The sequence below is a fragment of the Notolepis coatsorum genome (assembly GCF_963971535.1).
Source record: "Notolepis coatsorum genome assembly, chromosome: 7".
Classification (NCBI taxonomy): domain Eukaryota; kingdom Metazoa; phylum Chordata; class Actinopteri; order Aulopiformes; family Paralepididae; genus Notolepis; species Notolepis coatsorum.
In genome coordinates this window covers 17,383,593-17,410,639 of record NC_140171.1, presented here as the reverse complement: position 1 = coordinate 17,410,639, position 27,047 = coordinate 17,383,593, and the positions used below count along the sequence as shown (strand labels likewise).

The 27,047-nt window shown below is 43.9% G+C and overlaps 1 protein-coding gene across 1 annotated transcript in view; it reads right to left on the bottom strand.

Moving 5' to 3' along the window:
* Positions 1-3,517, bottom strand: part of tecrb (trans-2,3-enoyl-CoA reductase b) — a 38,944-nt gene extending 35,427 nt beyond the window's left edge. The window contains exon 1 of the mRNA XM_084318064.1: positions 3,468-3,517. Within this exon, the coding sequence (XP_084174190.1) occupies positions 3,468-3,482 (15 nt within the window). The 5' untranslated portion in view covers positions 3,483-3,517. The remainder of the gene's footprint in view (positions 1-3,467) is intronic.
* Between the last annotated feature and the right edge of the window lie 23,530 nt (positions 3,518-27,047).

The following is a 27,047-nucleotide window of genomic DNA, read 5'->3' as shown; positions in this document are numbered from 1 at the left end:
AACGTGTAGTAAATAAACCTGTAGTGAATAAACCTGTAGTGAATAAACGTGTAGTAAATAAACGTGTAGTAAATAAACATGTAGTAAATAAACGTGTAGTAAATAAACATGTAGTAAATAAACGTGTAGTGAATAAACATGTAGTGAATAAACCTGTAGTGAATAAACCTGTAGTGAATAAACCTGTAGTGAATAAACCTGTAGTGAATAAACCTGTAGTGAATAAACGTGTAGTGAATAAACCTGTAGTGAATAAACCTGTAGTGAATAAACCTGTAGTGAATAAACATGTAGTGAATAAACCTGTAGTGAATAAACCTGTAGTGAATAAACCTGTAGTGAATAAACATGTAGTGAATAAACATGTAGTGAAATTAAACGTGTAGTGAATAAACCTGTAGTGAATAAACCTGTAGTGAATAAACGTGTAGTAAATAAACATGTAGTGAATAAACATGTAGTGAATAAACGTGTAGTAAATAAACGTGTAGCGAATAAAGGTGTAGTGAACAGACGTGTAGTGAATAAACATGTAGTGAACAGACGTGTAGTGAACAGACGTGTAGTGAATAAACATGTAGTGAACAGACGTGTAGTGAACAGACGTGTAGTGAACAGACGTGTAGTGAACAGACGTGTAGTGAACAGACGTGTAGTGAACAGACGTGTAGTGAACAGACGTGTAGTGAACAGACGTGTACACTACACTCCCGCTCTAGTTTCACGTTCATGGCACCCAGAAGTTGGCTTCAGTTCATCCAGGGCAGAGGGGCAGCGCTGCGCTCAGACCATGTGATAACAAAGTTCTCTTGTATTCAACGGCCACCAACACTGGTCCTTCTCACTTCCTGCGACGCGTCACGTGACCCCCCACACGAGGCGTGGCATTGGCTCCTAAGGAGACTAGAGCGGGGCACAGGTTCCATTCACCCCAATGAGAGGGGTAGAGGTTCTGACCAAATGTGGCTATTTTTCTTTTTGTTTACCATAGAAATAGGGGTAAATAAACATCGGACCGCATCTTGTTCTGATGTTCTGAACATTTTCACACTAAATGGGACATTTTTCCCGACCTGGAGATTCAGCGCAAAACAACTTCGCTCGAGACTCGTCCTGCGATCTCACAGTATCTACGATGGCGCTTTTCATCCCAATGGTGCAGCTTTAAAAGAGTCCGTCATCTTCCTATTTTCCACCCACCACTGTACCTCCCCCATCCAGTCTATATTAAAACACCCCCCCCCCCCTCCCTCCCTCCTCCTCCTCTGGTGGGCCACAACAACCTGTCCTGGTATAAAGGGACTGTGGGTTAAGGGTGAGGCCACCTCGTCATCGACTATAGTACGCTGAAAGCATAATTGCCGTTCGGTTTCACTCACCACTATTTGTACCCCGACATGTCTGTATTCATCACGGTAAGGAACGCGGGCCGGTAATAACGGCATCTTGCGTTTTTGATCTTTTCAGTAAAGATCTGACCAGGAGAGGAGACCTGCAGTGTGTGTGGGGTGCCAGCCAGCCAGGCGGCAGCAGGCCTCACAAGCTCATGGTAGCTCTCTGGTGCCACTTGGTGGATATGAAGTGAAACTACAACCTTGCTGCTCTCCATTTAATAATAACAACGATGATGATGTATTTTGCATAGCACTTTTCAGACATTTGTTTACAGCGTGCCTTATGGTTATGGAATAATGAGCAGGGTGTAGACTTGACGCTGGAATAAAAAAAATAAGAATAAAAACACAATACTTTTTTTTAAATTTGTATGCCGCATTGGTAGTACAATACGTACTATTTTGTTCAGCAACTGCCTTGCCCCCTGAGAAGACACTTGGCATGTCTCTGCAGAGTTGGAAGCACTGGTTGGGGCGGTACTGTCAGTGTGGACTGATAGCTTCAAAAACCCTGTCTGGTGGGTTTCTGTTTATGAAACTGTAGTGTGATTCATAACAACTGGAAGAGCAGCCTTCACACGTGGATAGCCTCTGTGGTAAAGTACCATGGTTATCATCTTGAGGTTAAAAAAGGTATATATATATTATCTTTTTTTCCCCCTACTTTTTTCCGATTTTTCTCCCATCCCACTGTTAGTCGTTATGCCAATTCCCAACCCCCTTCCTGGTTGTTGCGCACCCCCCCCCCCCTACTGTTGGTCCGGGAGGCCGGAGACTGTCACATGCTTTCCTCCGACACATGTGCAGCCAGCCGGCAGCCAGCGCGGACTCTCACCGGGAGAGTGTAACGTGTGGAAGGTCACACTACCTCCCTCCAGATCCTTCCCTCGCTGTGCAGGCAGGCGCCCCGACCGAACTGTAGGAGTCGCTGTTTACAACGCCCAGGACCCACCCACCAGCTTTCCCACCACTAACACTGCCAATTGTGTTAGTATGAGCGACCAGCCAAGCTGGTAGCAACGCCGAGAGCTGGGCTCGAACCCAGCGTCTCCTGCGTTGGTGGCGAGTGCCTTGCCCACTACACCACCTAGCCGCAGGTTAAAAAAAGTAAATGACACTCATTTTAAAAGAATCCACAATATGTCCTTCTTGCTGTGCCAACTGGACACTTCCGTCAGTATTTGTGCACCACCTCAGTTGAGTGTAAAAGAGCTCACATAGACATTTTGTGGCATCATAAAGTCACAGAGATCCATTCATTCATCGTCTTTGAAGCAGCCTAGGATTTGACATCCCAGTTAACGTTAGACCAGAGGGTTCGTCTCTCTCTCCCTGATCCCTAGCTGTAGCAGGAGGAGAGAGTGGTGCGTGTGTGTTCACACATACTGTCTGAAGAACTGTCCTAAGGGCGCAGGAAGAACATAATGTTATGTGAATTCTTTAAAATGGGACGTCATTCACACTGGACCACACATGGCGTTTCATACAGTCTGGCTAATCTGCAGGATGTGTCTGTCTGTCTGTCTGTCTGTCTGTCTGTGTGCTACAATGTTGGAAATCCAGATTCCACAAGGCTGAGATTCTTGACTTTTCACCTGCTGCATTATTGGGCAATAACACAATAATAGTTCAGGCCTGCTATGGTCCGGTTTCACCAGAGGTGGCGATATCATCACGCATTGTTCCTCCCCCCACACAAGAGTGTCTTGTAATCCCCTTATCAAATGCACGTCCTACTGGATTTACAGCCTATATACGATTTGTTTCATTTTCTACAATCTGTAAAGTGCATGTGTAGGACTATCGACCATCTCCCCACAGTAAACAATTATATTAAATCCCGTATTGTGCGTTAAGGCCACAAAAGCAGACCTTGTTAGCATCCAGTCCAATAGGCGGAATGGCAACAGCATGAGATCATCATGACGGTATTCGAAATATTCAACAATCCAACAAATATTCAACAATGAAAGATTAATCCCGGACAATCCCAAACTGACATATTAAAATGTAACTGGAAAAACAATACTAATCCCCATTGACGGTTTAGAGTTACCAGGAGTTACTACTCACCTCGTAGTGCTTCATCTTGTCAGTTTACACTTCCCTTCCTTTCATCCGGGCTGAGTGGCAGAAGCGCTTTCCCAATGAGCGAAGGTCAAGCGTGCACCACGCTGGTTCCAGCTGGCCAATCAGCGTCGCGAACGGTCATTATAGAACACGCCCAAAGTGATACCGTAGCCAATGAGGTTTGGGGGGGAAATAGGCTTTCCGTGAGCTCTGTCACTGTGAAGCTGCATTCGTGGGATCATCGGAATAATGAATGAATGAATGAATGAATGAAAACTTTATTTAACAGATTGCAGAATGGGTACAATACAGTACGGCTCAATACATACAATTGTTAAGGGGATGCAGACCTGAGAAAGACGTTTGTCTTGTTTCCACCAGGGTCCCCCATTTTCAATTCATATAGACATTTATGACATACACATACATGACATTTATGGCATAGGGACTGGGACATATAGGTATTTAGTACTGATACATTTGTGACATAAGCGGTATTCAAATATACAGTACTGTTACCCCTAGATCCTGACAGAGTATATACATATGATGGGGAGGGGACTGTACACTATGAGGGGGGGGGGGGGGGGGGGGGGGGGGGGTGGGTGGGTGGGAAATATACATACGGCGGGAGGGAATATATACATGCGGTGGGGAGGAGACTGTCTATTAGGAGGTGGTGGGGGTTTTGGGCATTTACGGTGGCCAGTTTCGAATTGCAGCCTCCCGTAGGTGCTCTTTAAGAGCGGTTTTGAATGTGGGCAGGGATTCACATTCCTTTACAGCTTTGGGTAGGGTGTTCCACATTGTTGTGGCATAATTGCGAAACGTGTTTAGTCCCTTGTTTGAGCCAAATCTGGGTTTAACATGATTTGTTGAGCTTCCTCTGGTGTAGTGGTTGTGGTATTCACTGACCTTTGGGAAGTATTTTGACATGTACATGGGCACCCCGGTCGTATAGTGTATCTTGTAGACCAGGCCCATTGCAAGTTGCTGTACTCTGTCGTCTACTCTAAGCCATCCTAGGTTGTCAAATGACACTTGTCAGGTCGGAGCAACAAGTCGGAAGAAAACATAGATTGATTGATTGATTGATTGATTGATTGATTGATTGATTGGTTGATTGATTGATTGATTGATTGGTTGAATTGATTGATTGAATTGATTGAAAATGTTATGAACAGATTGCAGAATGCGTACAATACAGTACAGCTCAATACACACAATTGTTAAGGGGATGCAGACCAGAGAAAGACTTTCGTCTTGTTTACATCAGGGTCCCCTGATTAGACCAGCTGCTAGATGATGAGCTATGGTGGGCATTGTGCCACTTTAATTATTATTCTGTTTTTATGGTTGGGGGCATTTGAACGTTTAACAGTGAGATTTACCCCAGACGTTGCTTTATGCTAATGATACTTATTCTCAGATACTATTAAATATGATCAAATGTTGGGTCTGTGTGTATCAGTTTTGGGTCATTGACACAAGAAAAGGTTGATAAGTATTACTCAACGAATATCATGAATTGAAAATGGGGACCCTGATGTAAACGAGACGAAAGTCTTTCTCTGGTCTGCATCCCCTTAACAATTGTGTGTATTGAGTTGTATTGTATTGTACCCATTCTGCAATCTGTTCATAAAATGTTCATTCATTCATTCATTCATTCATTCATTTATTCATTCATTCATTCATTCATTCATTCATTCATTCATTCATTCATTCATTCATTCATTCATTCATTCATTCACACTCTTAAGTAGTTTATCATGGCTGATGTTTCAACGTCAACGTCACACACAATAAAAATGCAGCAAGTGTTATGACACACACTCATTATAACAGTTACATTTCAATTTCCTCAAAAAAATCTAAAAGAATTATTATTATTATTATTTTTTTAAGATTTATTTTTTAGTGTTTATAGCTTTATACTACTGGGCAGTCCAGTAGAGAGAGAGAGGAGGAACGGGAGACAGAGTGGGGGGAAGACATTCGGCAAATAATGACGGGTCCGGGAATTAAGACATCACAATACAGTAGACTTAAGAATAGAGAAACTAACAACAATAGCACTAACAATAATAACAACAATAATGACAGTAAGAATAGTAAAGACATAACATACATTAACAGATATCACAAAAGACAAACAACAAAGACATGGTTCAAATATGCTTCCTTGTGGAACACCACAGCTCACTGTGAGGGGGGGGGATAGGGTACCGTTTACCTCCACCATCTGTTCCCTCCCCTCAAGGTAGGATTGCATCCAGCTCACTGATAGACTATCAAAACCAATTGCTTTTAGCTTGTCAATCAGAATGGAGTGATTGACCGTGTCAAAGGCCTTTTGTAGGTCCAGCATGACCATGCCGCAGTATTTGCCTGCGTCCACCTCTTGTTTGATGTGGTCATTCAAATAGAGAAGGCATGTGTCAGTGGAGTGGGATGTTCTGAAGCCAGATTGGAATTCGTAGATTAGATTTTTTTCCGCTAGGTACTTTTCGACCTGTTCGTAGACTATTTTTTCCATGACTTTCGAGATGGAGGTGAGACTAGAAACAGGGCGGTAGTTGCCTGGGTCTAATTTGCTGCCCTTTTTGTGCAGAGGGGTCACCCTCGCAATTTTGAAGTCCTTGGGGACGTGTCCCTGTTTTATGGAGAGGTTTATTATGTGTGTGATGATTGGTGTGATGGCGGCTGCTGAGTCTCTGAGGAATTTGGAGGGGATGTTGTCATGGCCAGTGGCCTTGTTAGGTTGGAGGGCGCTCAGTTTATTGAGTACCTCATCTGTTGTTACCGTTTCCAGCTTGAAGTCGTCCTTGCGGACCCCTAGGTTTTTGTAGAAAGCTACTATGTGTTCTACCCCATAAAGCCCTGAGTGGGAGGGTAGTTTGTTTACCAGTGTTGTGGCTATGTTTGTGAAGAAAATGTTTAAGTAATTGGCTACATCCAGCTTGTCTGTGATGAGCGTGTTGTCAGTTTTTATGTTTATGTTTGAGAATCTGGTTTTAAGTTTTTTACTGCATCCTAGTTGATTATTGAGTAATTTCCAAAGTTCACGTGGTTTGTTTTTGTTTTCCTCAGTTTTGTCATTGATGAAATTCTTTTTTGCAGTTTTGATCATGGAGTTTACGTCGTTTCTTAGTCTGTTTCTTTCTAGTTTGAGTTCAGTCACGTGGGCTTGGAGTTCACTGCTCGTGCTTTTAGTAAGCTTTGACTGACTTTTACGAAACTCAGAGCATTTTTTGTCTCTGGTTTTCATAGCGGCCAGTATTTCGGAGTGCATCCACGGCTCAGCGCGATTTTTTACCCTGGTGGTTCTTAGGGGGGCCATGTCGTTTAGTATTGCTGAGAATTTGGTTTTGAAACCAAGCCATGTTTCGTCAACCAGTGTACCATTGAGTTCATCTGACCAGTCCAGACTCTCCAGTTCAAGGTTGAAGGCCTCGCTAGAGTAGGTTTTGAGGTCTCTAGATGTGACTGTTTTGTGGCAGCCAGCCTTTTGTTTTAGTTTTTTTCGGGTACAGAATATCATATAATGATCACTTAACCCACATGCTATAACCCCTTTATTTGAGATCTTGGACTTGTCGGAGGTCAGAATGAGGTCAATGGTAGTCTGAGTTGATTCACATACACGTGTGGGTTGGGTGATTAGCTGGCTGAGGCCATGCAGATCACAAAACCTACTGAAGGCCTTGAAGACGGGTGCATCTTTTCGTTGCATATCCGTGTTCCAGTCTCCAATAAGAATTTTGTCTACATCCTCAACTCCAGCTAAACACCCATCCATTGTATCATAAAAGCCACTATGATCTGGCGGCCTGTAGACTGTGCCAACCAGTAGGGATTTCGCCCTTTCGAATAGGATTTCCACCCATACAGTTTCAATTGATTTATGATTCAGGTCATTTCTGTTGATGAATTTGGTGTCCTTGTGTATGTACATACAGACACCACCTCCATACTAGGACCGCTACTGTTCCTAATTTATGCAAATGACATGTCGTCAGCTTGTGACTGCAACTTGTTCCTGTTTGCGGACGACTCAGCCCTGCTGGTCTCTGACAAGAACAAGTTACAGGTTGAAAAAACCCTCAGCTCGGAACTAGGCAGAATCTGCATATGGCTCGCTGATAACAAACTATCATTACACATGGGCAAAACAGAGTCCATTCTCTTCGGTTCAAATAACAAACTCAGCAAGACCGACGGCTTCTCAGTTACAGTGGGTGACAATATTGTCACAAGGAAAGATGAAATTACCTACCTGGGGTCCATCCTAGAGGCTAATCTCTCCTGTGACAAAATGGCATCCAATGTAATAAAAAAAGTCAACCAACGAACTCGATTCTTGTACCGGATCTCCTCTCTGGTAAACAAGAACACCCTGAAGACTCTGGCAGGAGCACTCATTCAGGGGTACTACGACTATGCTTGCACCTCATGGTACCAAAGCACCTCAAAGGCGCTAAAAACAAAATTACAAACATCTCAAAACAAACTGGTCAGACTACTGCTTGACCTTACTCCTAGAACCCACCTCACCCCTGCCCACTTCGACAACCTAGGATGGCTTAGAGTAGACGACAGAGTACAACAACTTGCAATGGGCCTGGTCTACAAGATACACTACACGACCAAGGTACCCATGTACATGTCAAAATACTTCCCAAAGGTCAGTGAATACCACGATCACAACACCAGAGGGAGCTCCACAAATCATGTCAAACCCAGATTCGGCTCAAATAAGGGACTAAACACGTTTCGCAATTATGCCACATCAATGTGGAACGCCCTACCCAAAGCTGTAAAGGAATGTGGATCACTACCCACTTTCAAAACCTCTCTCAAGGGACACCTACGGGAGACTGCAATTCAACACTGGCCCCTGTAAATATCCTAACCCAATCATTCCAACCCCCTCCAATGTACAGTCATTTACCTAGTATGGTTTTGTCAATAGTTCAATGTACAATTGTGTTTGTTTGGACAGTGTCTCCTCCCCCCCCCCCCTCAATGTACAGTGTTACTTGTTTATACAGTATGCCCCCGCCCCCCCCCCCCCCCCCAACCACCTCCAATGTAAATTACCCAGTATGGTTGTCAATATCCCAATGTACCCAACCCCCCCCACCCAACCTCCAATGTACAGTTTCTACGTCAAATGTATATACTCCCTTTTCTTGACTCCTTCTGTATCACAAACAGTACTGTATTTGCAAATCTGGTATGTCATAAATGTATAGATGTAGCAGTACTGACTATCTGTATGTCATGTATGTCATATATGTCTATATGAATTGAAAATGGGGGACCCTGATGGAAACAAGACAAACGTCTTTCTCAGGTCTGCATCCCCTTAACAATTGTATGTATTGAGCCGTACTGTATTGTACCCATTCTGCAATCTGTTAAATAAAGTTTTCATTCATTCATTCATTCATATTTTCACATGTTGTACAGCAAAGGTGGCGATTAGGGAGTCGGCTCCTGGCCAATGATAGCACCCAGTGGACTGGTATAGACTGTGTGTGTCTAAAGGAATTTTAAAGGTCAACCTCCACGTTGTATTTTTGTTCAATAAACAATGTGGACTATAGGCCAACAGTGGCTTTCATGAAGAAGGGGAGAAAAAAGTATTGAAATTGACCCAGTTTTAGTGTTTTTATCAAACATTTTGTCTGCCCAACACAATCACCACGCACGTGCATATTTTAATCAATGGTTTCATAACGTGCGTGTGTAATCGAAATGATCGTCACAACAGGTGCAGGACAACAGGGGGCTCACCAGGGGGCGCTGAGAGTCACACAGCTAGTGGCAGGCAGAGAGCCTTGCTACCATAGATATATGCTTGCTACTACTAGCCGAATGGAAATGTATCTGTTTCACCTCACTATTGCTCCGTGATTATAGCCATCCATCCATCTCTAAAGCTAACCACTATTTGTAAAAGCCACAACCACGTTACCATATTTGTAATAATGTAAATCATTGTGTCGTTGTACACATATTGTGTTTATAACGTTAGTAGATAACATAGCTTAGCTTGGTAGCTATTGTGCTAACAACATATCCTGACATCCGGCTCGCTGGCCGGCATGAACGGCCGACCCAAAATGGTTCTCTCCTCTCTGTACACCCCGACCCGTCCCCACGGGTGCCCTGCCGGGGGGCCCATGGACGCGACGGCGGCGGCAGCCGCAGGGCGCCCGAGCCCGCAAAGGCTAGTGTTACACGATAGCTATGAGCTAACTAGCGCTGCGGGCTCCGGCGCCCCGCGGCGGCCGCCGCCGTCGAGTCCACAAGCTCCTCCGCGGGGACGGGGGCACACAAAGAGGAGAGAACCACCCGCAGGGACGGCGGGCTATAATAGGCTAACGTCAGTGAGTGTAGTGGTCCCGACTGCGTGTAGCAGGGACGGCGGAGATATAGGCTAACTGTGATGCACCGAGTGAGCCACCATTGATCTAGTACTATGACCCGGACGGACATAAGGCATACGTTTCCTGAAGTGACGTCACGGCCGTGCTAGGCATAGATATATATAGGTGCTAGGTGCTAGCGTCTGATAAGCTTTTAGATTCGGCTCATTAATATGCACCTGTTGTCCTGTTGACCTGTTGTGACGTCGGCGTTTGATAAGCTTTTTTGATTCGCGCGTGCATGTTATTCGTGCGTGGACCTTTTTAACTCTTTCAGAGTGGCATTTCCGGTGTCAAATGGAAAAAAATAAATAATGAAATTATATACCAATGATGTAAACTACCCATAATTGATCAGTAGGGTTTAACCTGGAGGTTGGGCTTTAAAGGTTGATTATTTGGTTGCAAGAATTTATTAGTGGTAAACTTGTAATTTACCAGTTTACCAGACTACCATGTTCATCCCAATGCTCCATAGAGATCCACAGGTGCCCCCTCTGGCAAAAATCTTTAGATTTCTGGCAGATTGGCTACTGTTATATAATACCTTTGGGTCTCTGAAACAGACACTTGAACACGTGAATTTTATACTTGTCGAAACCAGAGGTGTAAAATGGTGATGAGGTTGAAACCCTGACAACCAATGGTCACTCACTGCTATTTGAAAATCAAATATGCAACTGTTTTAGATCCCGTTGGTTCCTATATGTTGCACAGTACCTTTTCGTAGAATAATAGTTTTAACCCTTTCACTACCACACTACAGAAGGTTAACCCTTGCACTACCACCCTACAGACGGGTAACCGCATCTGTAGTGTGGCAGTGAAATGGTTATCCTTCTGTAGTGTGGCAGTGAAAGGGTTAACCCCATTTGGTAGTGTGGCAGTGAAAGGGTTAAATGTGGTCAAATGATTGTGTCTTCGTTGGTTTCTATATGTTGCACAGTACCTTTCGTAGAATAATAGTTTTAACCCTTTCACTACCACACTACACAAGGTTAACCCTTTCACTACCACCCTACAGACGGGTAACCGCATCTGTAGTGTGGCAGTGAAAGGGTTATCCTTCTGTAGTGTGGCAGTGAAAGGGTTAACCCCATTTGGTAGTGTGGCAGTGAAAGGGTTAAATGTGGTCAAATGATTGTGTCTTCGTTGGTTTCTATATGTTGCACAGTACCTTTCGTAGAATAATAGTTTTAACCCTTTCACTACCACACTACAGAAGGTTAACCCTTGCACTACCACCCTACAGACGGGTTAACCATCTGTAGTGTGGCAGTGAAAGGGTTATCCTTCTGTAGTGTGGCAGTGAAAGGGTTAACCCCATTTGGTAGTGTGGCAGTGAAATGGTTAAATGTGGTCAAATGATTGTGTCTTCGTTGGTTTCTATATGTTGCACAGTACCTTTCGTAGAATAATAGTTTTAACCCTTTCACTACCACACTACAGGAGGTTAACCCTTTCACTACCACCCTACAGACGGGTAACCAATATCTGTAGTGTGGCAGTGAAAGGGTTATCCTTCTGTAGTGTGGCAGTGAAAGGGTTAACCCCATTTGGTATAGTGTGGCAGTGAAAGGGTTAAATGTGGTCAAATGATTGTGTCTTCATTTCCACCATGGCTGACTTTACTGTGTTAGTGCACGCCTGTCCCAAAGGGACCTTGGCCATAATAATAATATCGCTCGAGGCTGCAGGGGTTGGTTGTGCAATGGATTTGAAACGCAGGACTTTTCTTTGGAATGTAATAATGTGTTAGAGAATAGTGCAGTAAGGCTCGTTCTGTATTGCTTTAAAATATTTATTCTCCTGTATTGTTTCTGCACATTCAAAATATATCACATCGTGTTTTTTTTACATTACCCACTACACTGGCTGCATTACCTTGCGCAAGGCTATCCAGAAACCACTGATTGAACATTGTTGATTAATATGTTACAGCAGGTAAGAAGGATATATAAATGTTTGGACCCTCTTATTTTTTTTTACATCTTTTGGGGAGGGGGTTGTCTTTCCTATTCCTATATCTCTGTTCTGCTCTAAAGGACCTGTGCAGAAGAGCTCGCCACAGCACCCAGCACCCCAGCACCCAGCACCCCAGCACCCAGCACCCAGCACCCAGCACCCAGCACCGCGCCCGGGTCTTCCAGCCGGCCTGTGGACTCTGCGTCCCTCCCTGCCCTTTGGACAAAAGAAACATTGCCCAACTGAAAATAATGATTATATAGACCTATGGCTCTGACTTTGATTGTGATGAAATGCTTTGAAAGAAATACATGGCATGTCTCTGTGCTCAAAGCAGAGGTCAGTTCTGTATACTAGATCCATTGCGATTCGCTTACAGGCAAGGGGGCGGGGCACGGACGAGGCAGTATGACACATTTGACTACTGGAGGACACTGGGAAGACCCCAAGGGGGCCGCTGCTCGCCTGCTTTCTGTTGACTTTATAGCTCTGCTTTTAATACATTTCAGCCCTGTCTGCAAATCCAGAAAATGAAACAGATGAGAGTCAAGCCTTTTATAATTAAGTGATGTGTTTCCTCTTTGACCCGTCAAATCCAGCATGTCAGGGTCAACAAGTCCCTTTCAGAACCCAGACTAAAGCAGCACCGGTGCCCAACAGGGCTGTGTCAGCTGAGCTCTCCAGTTATTTTCACATTACACACAAATTAGTGTACAAGCAGCCACCCCACATTTTAATATAAATAGTTACAGGTAAGAAGGATATTAGTGCTGTCAATCGATTAAAATATTTAACTCGATTAATCGCATGATTGTCCATAGTTAACTCGCGATTAATCCCAATTTAATCGCATTTTTTAAAAAATTTTATAAACTGATATTTTTCAAGTTTTAATACTCTTATCAACATGAGTCAACAAATTCTTGCTTTATGCAGCCATTTAACACAAAAGGATGACCCTCATGCATTGCAAATTGGCATCAAATTCAAAACAGAGTGATGCACAAAATAACTTAAAAGAAAATAATAATTTAATGAATAAAGTGCATGAAATAATAGGGGAAAGAAAACGTTAGGAACTTGTTACATTAACCCACACAAGGGCTGAGAACTCACCCCCCCTCTCTCACACACACTCTCCCAGCTCTCTTTCTCTCTTGCCCCTTCCTCACACACACACACACACACACATACACACACACACACACACACACACACACACACACACACACACACACACACACACACACACACACACACACACACACACACACACACACACACACACACACACACACACACACACACACACACACACACACACACACACACACACACACACACACACACACACACACTTTGAGTCAGAAGCAAACATAGTATCAATGAGAGTATCAATAATACACCTGAGTGAAGTCTAAGTCTTTTTTGGAAAAAGTTAATCGTGAGTTAAAAAAAAATTGTGGCGTTAATAGAATCGGGCGATAACGCGTTAATACCGCGTTAATTTTGACAGCCTTAATATTTATTATTTAATATCTTCATCTAATTTATACCTCTTTTGGGGAGCTATATTTTTTTGAGGGGGACAGATTTACCTCTTCTCAATATCGACATACATACCTTATGCATACTGCACCTTATGTGTATACTGTACTTCATCAGAGCATATATTTAGCATTTTTAGATTATATATTAGATTAGATTATTAGATTATATATATTGTAACTATATATATGACCTCATGACCACCTCCAAGGCCACTACCTGCTCCCTCGACCCCCTCCCCACTACTCTCACCCAGGCCTGCCTCCCTGCTCTCATCCCCCACCTCACTCACCGCCCTTTTCAACCAGTCGCTATCCCTAGGCCACGTCCCCTCCCTCTATAAACTCGCCGCTGTCACCCCTGTCCTCAAAAAACCCACCCTTGACCCATCCAACCTCTCCAACTACCGCCCCATCTCCAACCTCCCTTTCTTTTCTAAAACACTTGAGCGCATTGCTGCCTCCAAACTCCACTCCCATCTCCAGTCCAACACCCTCTATGAACCCCTTCAGTCTGGCTTCTGTCCTGCTCACAGCACCGAAACTGCACTGGTTAAAGTCATCAACGACCTCCTCATCTCCGCTGATTCTGGTGCCCTCAACATCCTGATCCTACTTGATCTTAGTGCAGCCTTTGACACAGTGTCACTCCATCCTCCTCCAAAGGCTGCACCAACTGGGTGTTGAGGGCACAGCACTTGACTGGTTTTCCTCCTATCTCACCGACAGACACCAATTCATCTCCCTCTCCGGCCACACCTCTTCCCCCTCCCCAGTCACACAGGGGGTCCCCCAAGGCTCAGTCCTAGGCCCCCTTGCTCTTCATCTGCTACATTCTCCCCCTTGGTCACATCATTCGTAAATACCACCTCAACTTCCACTGTTACGCTGATGACACCCAGATATACATCAGTACACAATCCCCCCACCGCCCTCCCCTCAGTCACATTGAGTCCTGCTTCTCCGAACTCCAAACCTGGATGACTCACAACCTCCTCAAACTAAACAGTGACAAGACGGAACTCTTCATTATCGGCACAAAAACCACCCTCAGCAGATCCGGACCCATTACACTTACCATCAATGACTCCACCATCACCCCATCCCCCCTAGTCCACAACCTCGGTGTCATCCTCGACCCCACCCTCTCATTTGACCCCCATGTCCGCTCCATTGTTAAAACATCATACTTTCACCTCCGCAACATTGCCAAAATTAGTCACTGCCTCTCCCCCCCCTGCTGCTGAATCCCTCATACACACCTTCATCTCCTCCCGCCTGGACTATTGCAACTCCCTCCTCACTGGCATAACCTCCCGCTCCCTCCATAAACTGCAGATGGTCCAGAACTCAGCCGCCCGCCTCCTCACTAACACCCGGTCCTGTGAACACATCACTCCTGTCCTCCACTCTCTCCACTGGCTCCCGATCAAGGAACGCATTAACTTCAAAACACTACTCCTCACCTTCAAAGCCCTCCATAGCCTGGCCCCCCCTACCTGACTGATCTCCTTCTTCCCTACCGCCCCACCCGTTCCCTCCGGTCCTCCTCCACTGCCTCCCTCACTGTCCCGACATCCAAACTTAAAAACTTTGGTGATCGGGCCTTCTCTCGCACTGCACCCCGACTCTGGAACTCCCTCCCTCAGTCCATCAGAGATCTGCACACTCTCCACCTTCAAATCCCGCCTCAAAACCCACCTGTTCTCCCTAGCCTTCAACCCCCCCCCCACCCATAACCCCCCCCCCTCCAACCTGATTGATGTTTGTTCCTGTCGCTCTATGTTTCTGTGTTATCTCATGCTGCTTTCCCCTGTTTCCCCCGTGGTCTTATGTTGCTTTTTTTTTTTTTTTTTTACTATGTTCCTCTACCTACTGTCAGCGACTTCGGGTCCTTGAGAAGCGCTATATAAATAAAATGAATTATTATTATTATTATTATTATTATTATTATTATTATTATTATTATTATTATTATTATTATTATTATTATTATTATTATTATTATTATTATTATTATTATTATTATTATTATTATTATTATTATTATTATTATTATTATTATTATTATTATTATTATTATTATTATTATTATTATTATTATTATTATTATTATTATTATTATTATTATTATTTATTGTAGGGCAAATATAACTGAGAGGGCATACATACCCTCATCTTGCACCTTGTTGCCCACATGCGCATGTCCAGAGTTAATTATATTGTTATATTGTTTACACTGCCTTTTTTCAATTCTATTTTTATTCTTACTTCTCCACTGTACTATAATTCCATGTCTTCTACTACCTGTACCCCCCCCCCCTCCCCCATGCTTCTACGATGCCTGAATTTCTCCAAGGGGATCAATAAAGGAATATCTTATCTTATCTTAATGTAAACGCACAAAACACAGTGAAATAGGCTGAAGGACTTATGTCTGTACTGTATGTCTTTGTGCAGTAGGCTGAGGATAGCAGCAGGGGTGTAGCTGGAGATTCTGGCCCCCATGAAAGAATGTATTTGTGGGCCCCCAATCCAAGCTTAAAACATTGAGGCATTTATTTATTGATGAAAACGCATAATATGGTTTTTACCTATTTTTTTTATAATACAGGTAATTATACTTTTGAGTCATCTACATTAACTTACTTTAGGATAATAATAAAACCATATTAATAAAAAGATAATAATAGTGTTCTCTGCCCCCCCCCCTGTGTCATCTGAACATGTTAACCAAAGATTTCAGACACCCCTACAGGACCACACCATCTCAACCTTGCAGACATGCCTCTCATAAGAGTGCACCATATATGCAGGAAATGAAGTGTTTGAAGACCCATGTTGAACCTTTTTGTTCTCGTTTACAGCAGAGATTGTACTTTTTACACATGCAGACTCCTGGTGTATGAGGTCACGTGGATCTACCAGACTGTATTAGAGAGCATAGTCTGGTTTGGGATGTCGGCATGGTACGGCAATCTCTCTCTACAGTTAAAGTCTAAACCTGCTCGTCTGGTATAGTACACTGCTGTGAAGGTTATGGGAAGGAATGAACACCAGTTCCTCCAGTCAATATGTGAGCAGTCTGTTCTCCGGCGAATAATCGGATCCATCTCATATTCTCCATGCACAGTGTGAACTGGAGTGCCCCAATGTAAACTCAACCCGTTTAAAAACTTGTGTGTGCTTACCTCAATTAAAATGCTGCAGACGTTGTGCAATATATGCATGATAGGATACAAGGGCTTGTGCAATAGATTCTTGATTAGATGGGAGGGTTTGTGCAATATATGTCTGCACTTTGTCTGCACTTTATGTGCTCATTTCATCATTCATGTCTTCTTTATTCTACTAAAACTGAATCAAACCATAAACAAGGTGGCCTGTTGGGATGTTAGATCCTAATGTGAAAAACTGTGATTTTATATGTCTGCTCATTTTACCCTTGCTATTATTTTACATATTTTTACTTGTATCTTTACACCCCACTATCATGTTTTGTAACAGATTACAGAAATTCAAGAAGCCTATTGGAATGTGAGGTTCTGATATAATTTTATTAATATATCTGCATTAGGGATGTCCGATATTATCTGCTCGGTATTGGCATAAAAATGTGATATCGGAAAATATCGGTATCGTTTTTTTTTGACATTTATTTAACCTTTATTTACCCAGGCAAGCAAGTAAGAACAAATTATTATTTTATTTATTGTCAAAGTATGCATAATGTTGTGTTAATTACATGACAAGAGATATGTAATGTTAATTACCTGAAATGATTCAGTTTTGGGGGGGGGGGGGGGGGGGGGGGGGGGGATTAAGAGTTGGACAATATCGGTATATCGGTATCGGTAAAAAGGCCAATATCGAACATCCCTAATCTGCATTATTTTATCCCACTTTATGCTTTGCTCTTGCTGCTTGTTTTACACAGATTTTATGTCTTATTTCTTACTGATGTAAAGCACTTTGAACTGCAATCCCCTGTATGAAAGGTGTTAAACAAATAAAGTTATTATCATTATTATTATATTGCTGTTCTTATCACTGGTTGTGTAATATGTCCAATATGTGTAATCATTATTTTAAAATAATTTGTACTACTATATGAGGCAGATGTGTGAAGCATTTGAGTCCAAGACAAATCTCCCCATAGGGACAATAAAGTACATTGTACACACTGTTCTTGTGTGTCTTTAGTCTAAAAGGCTACTTTGATCATTTAGTAAAGCCTTAGTTTCAGTTCATCTCACTGGAATAGCAGTCGGCCATCACTGCTTCACTCCATATCCCAGCACTTTTCTTTACTTTACTGGGGTTGTTATGGTCTGGAGAGGTTTGATTATGTCTTACTAGTGAGAGCGCTCCATTCCAGTGCGCTGGTGTACCGCTTAATGTGTAATGGCGAGGGAAACCACTTAAATAGAGTATAAATCTAACAGCCCCCCCCCCCCACCTATAAACTCTGCCTACACCCTGGGCTCTGCTACCCAGACTGTACGACTTGAACTCTGACTCTATGGCCTACACACCCTGGGCTCTGCTACCCAGACTGTACGACTTGAACTCTGACTCTATGGCCTACACACCCTGGGCTCTGCTACCCAGACTGTACGACTCTGAACTCTGACTCTATGGCCTACACACCCTGGGCTCTGCTACCCAGACTGTACGACTCTGAACTCTGACTCTATGGCCTACACACCCTGGGCTCTGCTACCCAGACTGTACGACTCTGAACTCTGACTCTATGGCCTACACACCCTGGGCTCTGCTACACAGACTCTACGCAGGGCCGCCTGGGAGAAATGCGAGGCCCTGTGCGAGATTTAACGCGAGGCCCCCCCCCCCCCCCCCCCCCCAAAAGGTTAAAAAATATATATATATTTTTTTTCTTTTTTTTTTTTTTTTCATACAGTCAACATATTCTTAAATAATAGCGCTGCCCGAGGCGGGGCATGATACAGTCAACATATAGCAAAAGAGAGAGCGAGAGAGAGCTCCCGTTCTACAGTCAATATACAGTGTACAGAGAGAGAGAGAGAGAGAGAGAGACACATTGGAAAGAAATTGAAATGCTATTTCAACATGGACCCCCTGCAATTTGCATACCGCCCCAACAGGTCCACGGAGGACGCCATATCCCATGTGCTGCACACAGCAGCATCACACCTGGACAAGAGGCAGGGGAACTATGTGAGAATGCTATTCATCGACTACAGCTCGGCATTCAATACCATAGTCCCCTCCATACTCATAGCCAAGCTCAGGGACCTGGGCTTGGGCTATGACCTCTGCCAGTGGGTCTTGGACTTCCTGACTGGCAGACCCCAGGTGGTGAGAGCAGGCAACTGCACCTCCTCATCCATCACCCTCAACATAGGGGCCCCCCAGGGCTGTGTTCTGAGTCCCCTCCTCTACTCCCTGTACACACACGACTGTGTGGCTCAGCGGAGTAGCAATACAATCGTCAAATTTGCTGACGACACAGTGGTGGTGGGCCTGATCTCTGCCAACGACGAGAGGGCCTACCTGGAAGAGGTCAAGGTCCTGGCGGGATGGTGCCAGGAAAACAGCCTCTCCCTGAACGTCAGCAAAACAAAGGAGATGATTGTGGACTTCAGGAGGTCGGGGGTCAAGGACTACAGCCCCCTCAGCATCGACGGGGCACCGGTTGAGAGAGTCAACAGCTTCAAGTACCTCAGAGCCTACATATCCGAGGACTTGACATGGACCACACACATTAACAGTGTGGTGAAGAAGGCACGACAACGCCTCTACTTCCTCAGGCGCCTAAGGAAGTTCCAAGTCAGCCAGAAGATCCTTAAGAACTTCTACTCATGTACAATAGAGAGCATCTTGACCGGCAACATCACCTCCTGGTTTGGGAATAGCACTGCACAAGACCGAAGCAGACTACAAAGAGTGACACGTTCAGCCGAACGCACAATTGGAGGGGGGCTCCCCACCCTCCAGAACATTTACTACAAGCGTTGCAAGGGCAAGGCTAAGAGAATCATTAAAGACTCCAGTCACCCGAACAACTGCCTCTTTGAACTGCTGCGGTCAGGCAAGCGATACCGGAGTCTCAAGGCGAGCACAGAAAGACTCAGAAGTAGCTTCTATCCCCAGGCCATCAGGCTGCTAAACGAACAATGAATGAACACTACACAACAACAACCACCAAACGCACATAGCACACACATCCACACGCACACACTCACTTTAAACAAACACACTGTAGCACCCACTCCACACACTTTATAGCACACACCCACTTTAAACAAACACACTGTAGCACCCACTCCCCACACTTTATATTTATGGATGAAGGATTGCACTACAACTCGTACACCTTACTGTAAATTGTACCTAAAATTGTACCTCATCCCATTTCTGCTTTGCACTAGATAGTACTGTACATTAGTACACTGCATAGTATTGTGTATTGTATATTATATGGTAACTCAGAACATTGTACATATGTCTATACCGAACACTGTGACCTCATTTTCTTCTTCTAAATTCATGCTATATTATGTTATTATGTTATTTGATACTATCTTGTCTAGAACAGTCTCTGGAGCGTAACAGTAAGAAGCATTTTGTATGAAAGTATTCTGTACTTCTGTATGACAACTATTAAAGAACTTGAACTTGAACTTGAACTTGAACTATTTGGCCCTAAACAGAGAGTACACAGTGGCAGAATACCTGAGCACTGTGACTGAAGATCCTTGACTATGTACAGACTCAGCGAGCACAGCCTAGCCATCGAGAAAGGCCGCCATAGGCAGACTGTGTGTGTTAGAAAGAGAGAGAGAGAGAGAGAACATGTGTGTTTGTCATGTGTGTGTGTGTTAGAGAGAGAGCATGTATGAGAGATCCAAAAGGACAAAGATCAACACTTAAATCCAAGAGAGAGAGAGAGAGAGAGAGAGAGACACATTGGAAAGAAATTGAAATGCTATTTGGCCCTAAACAGAGAGTACACAGTGGCAGAATACCTGAGCACTGTGACTGAAGATCCTTGACTATACAGACTCAGCGAGCACAGCCTAGCCATCGAGAAAGGCCGCCATAGGCAGACTGTGTGTGTTAGAAAGAGAGAGAGAGAGAGAGAGCATGTGTGTTAGAGAGAGAGCATGTATGAGAGAGAGAGAGAGAGAGAGCATGTGTGTGTGTGTTAGAGAGAGAGCATGTATGAGAGATCCAAAAGGACAAATATCAACACTTAAATCCAAAGAGAAGAGGGTCTATACCAGAGAAACCAAAGCAGCAATGAGCCAATGGCCGACATCAGCTAAATAGGCTAGCCAGGTACTGTGACACCAGGCCACACACAGCTTTGGCCAACGGCCCAACGCTACCCAAGCTACACAAACGACCAAGACATTCACACACAGCACATGTCGTATCTCCAAATGTTGTGAAGTAGCATATGTTTTGCCTGGAAAAAAACATCGTTATTAACAAAACATTCGGGAGGGGAAGGAAGGAAGAGTGGGGTAATGTCATGACATTTTCATTAATCTTACCTGCACCAAGGAACGCAGGGCGAAAGGCCGCAACACAGGTCTCCACGTTGACGAAAGGCCTCTCGCTGTCGGGACAAAAATAAGCTGCTGCCAGAGCCTTGTCATGGTGCAGGCCCGACTACATCTTCTGTCAAAGATGATGTCGTAGTCAGAGTGCCAGAACCCCCTGCTATTCTCACGGCTAATGTCAATGGTCGTAGCACAAGCTAACAGCTAACTCAAGGCTAACTGATAGCATCAAACGAACGTTCCCAGCCGAGCGCAGCCGGCAGTTAACGTCGAAGCTAAACAGCTAACTGGCTAACAGTTAGCTCAACCAGGCTATCGCTAACCATTAGCTAACGCAGAAGCAAGATATGCGGCTACATACAGCCAGGTGCTGACACCAGGCACACACCGTTAGCTACTAGTAGTACTACAATAGCTAGTCGGCCAGTTTAGCTCCAGAGAGTGAGAGAGAGAGAGAGAGAGAAAGAGCGATGTCCACGGCGGGAATAGAATAGAGTTAATAGAATAGGTTAAAAACTCACCAAACGTCCAAGAGGATGGAGACAACCGCGTGGAGTTGACGAAGTTCATCTGCCAAACGACCATCCTCTTCATCTTGGCTGCAGGTTAGCTAACGCTAGATAGCCTTTAGCTAAGCTAGCTACTAGCCGACATCATCATGGGCCATGGCTATATCCCGACTGCATCATGACAAGGCTCCGGCCATTTGTCCCGCCTTTCGTCAACGTTCCTTGGTGACTGACCGACTGATAATGACCGACCTTGGCTGGCATAACTAAGCATAATAGTCAAAAGCTGCACGCACGAAATATTCAAACGCAGCTGACTCTTCTTCTTCTTCTTCGTTTAAGTTTCCGGCGGCGTACTATGATGTAAGTAACCACTCCCTTCGTTGAAACCAATAGTATGTCTGCTGCAGAGCACCAGAGCTCCAATAGTGACCCAGGTGCAGACCCAGGAACAAGTCAGACACATTCTACAAACGTGTCTAATGTGAAATATATAAGCATATAAGCAAAACTAGATTTTAGGTATGTGATGAAAAAGGGCCTCGCGGGAAGGGGGGCCTCGCAAAAAAAAATAATAATAAAAAAAAAAAAATAATAAAAAAAAATAAGAAATAATTTTTTTTTTTTTTTTTTTTTTTTGCGAGGCCCCCCTTCCCGCAAGGCCCTGTGCGACCGCACTTCTCGCACACCCCCTGAGGCGGCCCTGACTGTACGACTTGAACTCTGACTCTATGGCCTACACACCCTGGGCTCTGCTACCCAGACTGTACGACTTGAACTCGGTTACCTACTCAATTTATATACCTACCTACTGCTTTTCGGTGTCTACAACTGCCCTACACGGTATGTATGTGATAAATAAACCTCTTGAATCTTGAATCTTGGATACTGTGCTGATAACAGGCCACAACAAGGTATCTTTATTGATACTGGTAGTGGATACTGGGCTGATAACTATGGAAGCCCTAAGAGGCCGTACATTGATTGATTGATTGATTGATTGATTGATTGATTGATTGAAAAGTTTATTAACAGATTGCAGAATGGGTACAGTACAGTACAGCTCAATACATACAATTGTTAAGGGGATGCAGACCAGAGAAAGACTTTCGTCTTGTTTACATCAGGGTCCCCCATTTTCAATTCATCATAACATATATGACAAACACAACATACAGATAGACAGTACTGCTACATCTATACATTTATGACATACCAGATTTGCAAATACAGTACATTTTATTTGCTCCGTTTTCCCGCGATAACGAGTTAATTTAATTTGTTTTCTCGTGATAACGCGATAATTTTCTCGAGATCTCGAGAAAACGAAACGATAGTCTATTATATTAAATCACTGCAGGAAACATCATTCAGTGTCGCAATGTCAGAGGAGCAGGTAGCCCTGTTTGTGACTATGATGCACTCGGTGCATCACAGTCATGAAAGGGGCTAAGCAGGAGGATATTAATCACCACGTCACATATCTCTTCAATCAAGGCCTGACACAGGCTGAAATAGCTTTATGCCTTGCTGTTACAGATAATATATATACACATTAATGTGCCTCAAAGTGCAATCAAAGTGAGCTCTCAAAGAGCACCTGGCTACGGGAGGCTGCAACTCGAAACTGGCCCTGTATGTCCAAACCCCTCCCACCCACCCCCTCCTAATGTACAGTTTCCTCCCCATCGTATGTATATTTTCTGTTAGGATCTCTGTTTAACAGTACTGTATATTTGCATATCTTGTAGTCAAGTCAAGTCAAGTCAAGAGTTTTATTTGTCACGGCATACAAGTATACAATGAAATGCGGGTGGTCTTGCCCGCAACGATGTGCAATACAGTAGTACAACATATAATAGAATCCAATAAAAAACAACATTGTGCATAAACAGGTCACATGGTGGGACATCTCGGTATCTGTACATAGTTATTTACAGAGCATGTAGGACATGCTAGGTCCTTTGGTAGTGCAATACACTGTTACTGTTGCTATACTATTTTTAAAGTGACCTTTCCTTTGTGGCCATAAGTGTGGGCGTGTGCAGCATGAGTGTGTGCCTGCTCATGTTAAAGTGTCTGTTTAGTGTGCGAGCGTGCACAGCGTGCGTGTCGTGTGTGTGCTCATGTGTGCTTGTGTGTGGAAAGTTCAGTGTTCTGTGGCACTCAGTGTTCATTGTTCAAGGCTCTGATGGCCTGGGGGAAGAAGCTGAGCCGAAGCCTCTCTGTCCTAGTAGCTGGGGTTCGCAGGCGTCTGCCTGACCTCAGCAGCTGGAACAGGCTGTTATTGGGGTGGTGAGGGTCTTTCATTATCCTGCAGGCTCTGGATTTGCACCTCTTGTTGTATAGAACCTGCAGGGGAGGTAGTGCAATACCCGTGGTACGCTCGGCTGAGCGCACCACTCTCTGTAGGGCCTTCTTGTCCTGTGCCGTGCTGTTTCCATACCAGGCAGTGATGTTTCCAGTCAAGATGCTCTCTACAGCTCCGGAGTAGAAGGACTGGAGTATCTTCCCCGATACTCTGAACTTCCTTAACTGTCTCAGGTGGTAGAGGCGCTGCTTCGCCTTTTTTACGACTGTGTCTATGTGTGTTGACCATGTCAGGTCCTCTGAGATGTGGACCCCCAGGTACTTAAAGCTGCTCACCCTGTCCACGGTAGCCCCGTTAATCCTCAGTGGTGTGTGTGTCTCCTGCTGTCCTCTCCTATAATCCACGATCAGATCCTTGGTTTTACCAATGTTCAGGAGCAGGCTGTTGTCCTGGCACCAGCGTTCCAGTACCTCAACCTCCTCCCGGTAGGCCTTCTCGTCTTGTATGTCGCAAATGTAACAGTACTGTGTATACCAGGCTGTATGTCATGTACCCCCCTGAAATAAATCAATCCGAGATACAAGGTATCTTTATCATTAAAACCTGACACCAGGAGCCATGTGTAACAGATCAGAGGTCAAATCAAAGCCTCTTGATTTTATGCATGTTTGACACACAGGAAGATGTTAGGCATCTCTCATGGAGAAAATGGATTTTAGTTCAATCATCCCCAAAGTAAGGATCTTAGTCTATACTGTTAAAGATCCCCTCCACGTGTATATTAAACCCATAAAAAATTCCATATTGAATACAAGTGTGTATATATGTTTTTAATAACAGTTGATTAACAGTTTGTGTTGAAAATGGCTTAGCAGCGTCTCTGCATGTTTACCCTCATTGAAAATGCAAGAATCTATGAATATGCAAATCGGCAACAAGCACCCATTGATATTTATGAATTCCAAGTCAGCGACAATATATTCATTCAAAACATGTCAATACCTACTCAACTTTCTGTGTCTGCCGAAGCTAAAGGTGTCAAGGTAACACATATTGGACTATTAGAGGTTCGACCTATTAGTGACATCACACATGCAACTCAGATAACAGTCTGTATAGTCTCAGGCTCCATCCTGTTGTTAACTCAGATAACAGTCTGTATAGTCACAGGCTCCATCCTGTTGTTAACTCCATAACAGTCTGTATAGTCACAGGCTCCATCATGTTGTTAACTCCATAATAGTCTGTATAGTCTCAGGCTCCATCCTGTTGTTAACTCAGATAACAGTCTGTATAGTCACAGGCTCCATCCTGTTGTTAACTCCATAACAGTCTGTATAGTCTCAGGCTCCATCCTGTTGTTAACTCCATAACAGTCTGTATAGTCTCAAAAGAACAATGCTTATTTATTTTGCACATAATCTCATAACCAGTTTTGCACACATTCATTTAGTTATTTAGAGTAAAATGAGTTTGAATATGGCCACCAGTGATGTCACCGGGGACAATCCTTGTGTTGTGTTAATTACAGCTCAATGAAATAATAAGGTAGCAGTCCCTATAAGGCCATGGTTAGACTAGTGTATTTGTGGCGTTTTTTTTATACGTTTTTGAATACGTTTCATGTCCCTATTACACAGAAATGCGTTTTTTGGCGTTTTTTTGTGGATACGGCTGAAACGCAAAATTGTGTTTGCGTTTTGGAGAAACGCTAAAAAACGCGCCACCAACAGCGTGTAGTCTGCACGGAGCCGTTGTTGCGAAAACGCCCATGCGCAGTAGATACCATCTGCGTGCCCTTCCGGTGACAACAGTGTGTGTGTTTGGGACATAGCTCCGTGTCCCAAATAGCTTCAGCTACCATGTGTTGTCAAGTTATTGTTATAAGGACCCCAGTCCAAGCTACAACAGTCTACATTCCCTTAACAATTGTTTGTATTGAGCCGTATTGTATTGTACCCATATGCAATATGTTAAATAAAGTTTACATCCATTCATTCTGCTAGCATTACCGATTGCATGAGCAGCTGGCTAACGTGAGCTATCAGGATTCAGACCCTGTTAGCTCAGAGCTCCTCTTTCAACTTAACAAGCATTAAACAAAATGGCCCAGTCATCTATTCACCTTTGTTTAATACACACAGCGTTGTCTCTAATGTTATCTAACTACTGATAGCTCGCGATATCATCAGTTTGGTGCTGGCTAAGTAGCGTGAGCTAACGTTAGCTTCTAGCCACAATGCTATATTGTTATAATGGCATACTCCATTGACGTTAGCATGCAGCTAACAATGCTACCGATCTTTTTTTAGACTAAACTATCCGCTCTTGGTGGTCACTTGTGTTGATGTTAGTTTTGTTTCATCAACAAATGACAGGCAGAACACACAGTGAATGTATCCGTTTTGTTTATTGCACTTTTATTAGGCTTTGCTGAAAAAGAATTGCTGCATTGGGTAACTAGGCAAAAGATGGTGGCCGCCTTGTTGACATTTGCTTTGCAGGCACATTCAAGTTCTGATTGGTTGAAATTGCCTTCATGTTTGCCACCTACTGCCACCTACTGCTTTGGCAGTGTACTACATCAGTGTGCTCGGGTGACAAAAACGAAAAAAAAACGAAAGTGTGACTCGAGGCGCACGACGTCGCGGCGAAACGCATATGACAACAATACGAAGATGAAACGAAAGGTGTAACCGCACCCTAAGACAAGTATTGCTATCTGTCCATCATTTCATTGAGCTGTAGCACACAACACAAGGATCCAATGTAAATTAAAAAGCCTTGATTCCACATGAAGCAGAAGTGGGATAATGGTGACCATGTCCAGTGCTTTAGCCCACATGTCTATATTTTCATTTTCCAGATTTTTCCAGATTGTGAAAGTACAGAATGTAAGCTTTCAAATGATGTGTCATACTTTGCAATCTGAGAATGTTATTTTTTTTTTTTAAACTTTGACCTGGTTCTTTTAGCGTTTATCGCTTTTTCTTCGCATTCATACTTGGTCAAGTTCGACCGACAGAAGCAGGCTGAAAGGGTTCAGATGGGGGGGAAAGACACTCTGGGAAAGGCACGGCTGCCGTCCGGGATTCGAACGCGCTCAGCCCCAGATCCGCGCGAGCGCGGTTGTCCACGGCGCTGAAATAGCACTCGCGGTACGTGGTGAGCTACTGGAGCTCCCCGTGAAATCTGAGAATGTTATTATTGTGATGTGCTAATTTTAAATCTTGTAGCAATCTTTTTTCCCCAGAGACTTTTAGC